The sequence below is a fragment of the Rhincodon typus genome, chromosome 12, assembly GCF_021869965.1.
Source record: "Rhincodon typus isolate 14 chromosome 12, sRhiTyp1.1, whole genome shotgun sequence".
Classification (NCBI taxonomy): Eukaryota; Metazoa; Chordata; class Chondrichthyes; order Orectolobiformes; family Rhincodontidae; genus Rhincodon; species Rhincodon typus.
In genome coordinates, this window is record NC_063343.1 from 14,079,383 (window position 1) to 14,084,215 (window position 4,833).

The 4,833-nt window shown below is 39.6% G+C and overlaps 1 protein-coding gene across 1 annotated transcript in view; it reads right to left on the reverse strand.

The window, feature by feature from the left end:
* The window catches only part of LOC125484574 (exportin-7-B-like), a 69,030-nt gene that overhangs the window by 25,233 nt on the left and 38,964 nt on the right, over positions 1–4,833 (reverse strand). The window contains exon 2 of the mRNA XM_048603940.1: positions 1,554–1,700. Within this exon, the coding sequence (XP_048459897.1) occupies positions 1,554–1,700 (147 nt within the window). The remainder of the gene's footprint in view (positions 1–1,553; positions 1,701–4,833) is intronic.

The window sequence follows — 4,833 nt, forward strand, 5'->3', positions numbered from 1 at the left end:
TCTGCTCCTATGATGCTGCTTGGCCTGCTGTGTTCATCCAGCCCTGCACCTCGTTGTCTCGGATTCTCCAGCATCTACAGTTCCTACTATCTCTGATTACAAGTAATACCCTGGCTATGATTAACAAGTCCAGAAAAAGTAGCACAAATTCAATGTGGCCATTTATTGCCTTACCACTCTCCTCTCAATCATCAGCAACTTTCCACTGACTTGAGTTATCGATAGCACAAAGAAAGATAGTCACGATAGTTGGAGGACAAGTCTTTTGACCATCTACAAGACACAAGTCAGATGTGCGATGGAAAACTCTCCACTTGCCTGAAGGGATGCAGCTCCAAGAATACTCAAGGTCAACGACATAACGGAAAAGCAGTTCACTTGACTCACCGTAAACACCACCTTAAATATTCATTCAATCTGGCTTAAGCAGCAGTCCTCAAGACATATTGCAGTAACTTGACAAAGCTCTTTCACTCAAACTGTCTGAAACTGTGAACTTTACTATCTAGAAGACAGAAGTCAGCATGCCCAGGGTGAACATCATTGCCTGCAAGTTTCCCCCAAGTCATACACAGCTCTGATTAACAGTATCACCATTCCTTCACTGTAAAATCTGAAAATCTCTTCTTAACAGCACTGTGCCTGCACCACATGGAATGCCGCAGTTCAAGGTGGTGAACCAACACTACCTTCTGGAGGGCAATTAGAAGAAAGTAGCTGAACACCAAGAAAGAAGTGCCATTAATAAAAGTTTAAATATAAGGATTTCAGGACAGTGAGCAGGAGAAACCTCTTCATCAAATTGAGAGAATTCACTTCCAGGGTTTTTGATGGAGGTACAAATCACTTTAACATTTAAGCATAGCTAGATTAGAGAGATGGCGTAAGGATGAGAAGTTGAAGGCATATGGAAACAGGGCAAATAAAAATTATTGGGAATATTTTTTCAGATGAATGGTTAGTACTGTACTGCTTGAACAGATTGTCTATTTTTGTGCTTAAATTCTGTACAGTCCTATGCATCATCCAGTGACACCAAAGGATGGGGTGGGAAAAATGTAATACTGGTCAGTAGGAGGCGTTATTTTGTCATTAGAAAGGAGTACACTCAACTTCAGCAACAGCAGCAACTTCACTCATTATCTAATTAAACTGGGGATGCTTGATTTCCACTGTAATGAAGAGTAACAAACCAAGTATAGTATCTCAAAATATTCACCATGCTCAATTAAAAACAATTTAAAGCACAAGTAAAATTAGTCATTTTTCTGACAACTATTGTCTGAAAGAATTCAAAAGATATCACCTGGCAAATGGTGCCCTCAAGTTTCTACAATCTCACACAGTGCTTACAGAACATAATTTTTTGCAAGTAAACATGCTCTGCAGAAGCTGGCTTGTCCAGCATTACTGGGACTGTGCGGAGGAACTCTGAATTATCTTAAGTTTGTGTTGCTCTTGAGACTGATTTTGGGATCTCTTTGTTACTGGACAGAAAGTAGAAAAAAATTCAGATTTTTGGCATGAACACACAATGATACAAATAAACTTACTGTTCCTTGCTCCAGCAGGAGCTGGCATTTGCTGAGACATTCAGGGCTCTCAGTAAGGTCAACCAAGGCTTTCTCTGCTTGTAATCGTTGGACTGGATCTGTGGCCTCATAAAGCTGCTTACAAATTATCTCCAACTGTGCCAAATCCTACAATGTCAAACAGGTTTAGAAATTAAGACTGAACAAGGCTTTCACAAGGATGCCACATTTATTTCACAACATGACACTTTCAAAATGTTGCTTTCAATCTTTGAAATGAGCAAAGAAGATTTCTTACAAAACTGAACTGCCTAGAACTCCATAGATAGTAAGAACTGCAGATGCTGGAGTCAGAGATAACACATCCTGGAGCTGGAGGAACACTGCAGGCCAGGCAGCATCAGAGGAGCAGGAAAGTTGACGTTGGCTGAAGAAGGGTCCTGACCCAAAACGTCAACTTTCCTCCTCCTCTGATGCTGTTTGGCTTGCTGTGTTCCTCCAGTTCCATGCTGTGTTGCCTCGAACTCCAAATGTGAACACAATATATTTTTGTACAAGCATTGTCCTTTACTCAAACAGTATTTATTTAAATAAAAACACACCATTGTTTTGTTAGCTACTTACGTATAAAAGCATCCAACAAAAACCATAAAAAACATTTTATAAAACAGCATTTAGGGCTAGTAGTTGCAAATATATAACTGATCCTTGTTCTCAGAAACATCTAATATTGAAAGGATTTTTCCAACCAATGCATAACACCTTGTCAAAATAGAAGCAACTATATTAATAAAATTAAATATAAAGTCAAAATAATATGTATGAAGGATGTTAAAATACGCCAATAATTGCCATGCGTCATGAATACTTATGTCCATAACAAAAAGAAACGAGACTCACAGTTCTATTCACTAACTCCCCAATTGTTTTCTTAACATTCTCCAAGTGAAGGAAATTGACACAACTTGCCAGTGTATCACTTGTTTCATAGAATACCCCTTCTTTTTAACAATTTGACAGGTAGGGGTCTTCCAATATGTCCAAGGCAAATTTGTCAGATGCTCTATTGTTGAACCACAAAGACCTGACAGTTCTTAAGTTTCACTGCGAAATATATAGAATTAGCTAATGACACTAAGGAGGTGGCTGCGGACATTCAACAACTTACCTCAGTTTCACTCAATGTCAGGAGGATAACTCGGGCACCATTCCTGATCACGACACAGCTCCCCTTACGAGAAAATGCATATGTAGGATTTAGCAATGGCATTCTAGTGCATAGCTGGGATTACATGCAAGGTCAAATATAATGCAACACTCACTACCTAAGGTTATATGCAAAATTAAACTATTCAACTAATATACCAGAGTACTTGCAAACCTACACAATAAGTCACCAACTTTGTGCCAGCAGCAATAACAGAAGCACTTCTAGGTCATGAAACAAGATTGGTACTTTGCTGTTACACAATTGCAATTGCTGCCTGGAGATGAGGATCAGAAACCGCTTCAACTAACATCTGCCATTGTCTTTTACACTAAATGGTTCAAATCCTCACCTCAAATCCTCACAATTCTACATGATTACCTTAATAATAACATTACAAAAGGTTTTAAGAGAAAAAAAAGATTTCATTGCATTTGAATGGAAACCAGGATACTTGGCAAATGACCAGCAACAATCCCATTTTAAATAATAAACCAATGACATTAGTTTCAATTTAGCTGTATTCCTCAGTTGGACAAATTCCCAGCATGCACTGCACTATGGATAACTTAACATGGCACAAGAATGAGAATAACGAGTCAACTGGTCACCTTATGCACAATAAACTGCCGAATGAGCTGTGGTCAGCCTCCTGAATATAGACAATACTTATAAATCTAACTGCTGCCAGTATACATACTATCTATGACAAACACTGAAAATCTAATTTATGTCTTGCTAACACCCAGTATATAGATGTAAAAAGCATCTCTACAAATTCTAAAATTTAAACATTACATAAAAACACATCTTCAGTGAGTAACAAATTGCTGAATGAGGCACCAAAGTGAAAAGAATATTGTCACTGGTAATGAATATATTGTCCATGAGTGATCACATCAGTCCATTACTGAGAGCAACTTTCATGCTTCTTCCTTTTTTTTTATTAATAAGTAAGTTTTTCCTAAAGATTAAATGACAGGCTGGTATCTAGCCCAACAAAAATGTCATTACAGTTCAGGTTCAATACAACATTCCTTGTGTTCAGAACAACAAAGCAGCATCCAGAAGTATGACACTGCCTCTGATCAACGCTTTGTTTATGACAATGCCCCAAGCGTAATCACAAGCTTTCTCCTCTCTTATGTGCAACAGACAAGACACAGGCTATACGCCAAGATCTAGTGTTAACTACAAAAGCTACTAAATATCAGCTCATCAGTGTGAAGCACACAGACCAGAATTAACTTAATTATAAATAAAATATTTAAATTGAGCAAGAACCACACTCGAGATTAGCAATTTACGTTATTCCATAAACTATTTCAAAATAATCTTTCAAGTTCATCCCAGTAACTTTTGAACTGAGTTTCTGACGTATTATGAAGAATTGGTCAATCTGGAAATTATCTCCATCCAGTCCAAAGAAGACACCAAAGAATCTAGGATTATTCTTAAGAATTCTACAAATGCAGGTATGCTTCCTAACCTGCAGATGTCCAGAGTGCCTTGATATTCAACTGTATAAAAACATTACTGTACAGAAGCCCTGGAGGATTAGTTGAGGTAGGCGAGATTTTGACCTGCCAAAGGAGGCTGCAGACCTTAGAGGCTGAGGGGGTCTCAGGTGGGAGCGAACACAGGTCCCACGGACAGCATGGGATTCAGTGCCATGGAGATGGAAGGGATGTCTGACAACGCAGGGAGATAAATAGTAGCTGGGATAGGGGGAATCACCACACTCAAGAATAAGGGGATGGTGGTTCTCAGGGTTAAGGTTTAGAAGTTGTTGGGATGGAGGGCCTCAGGATCAGGAGGTGGAGGTCTCTCGCTCAAGGGAGATGGAGTCATCATGGTCAGGGGGATAGATTACCTCTGACATGGGGAAATTGAGGTTTTCAGCAATAGGGAGATGGAGGGTCTCAGGGCCAGGAGAAATGGAAGGCTGTAAGGAACAGGGGAGAGGATTTTATAACACAGTGTGGAGCTGGAGGAACACAGCAGGCCAGGCAGCATCAGAGGAGCAGGAAAGCTGACGTTTCAGGTCGGGACCCTTCTTCAGAAATGCCATTTCTGAAGAAGGATCCCGACCCG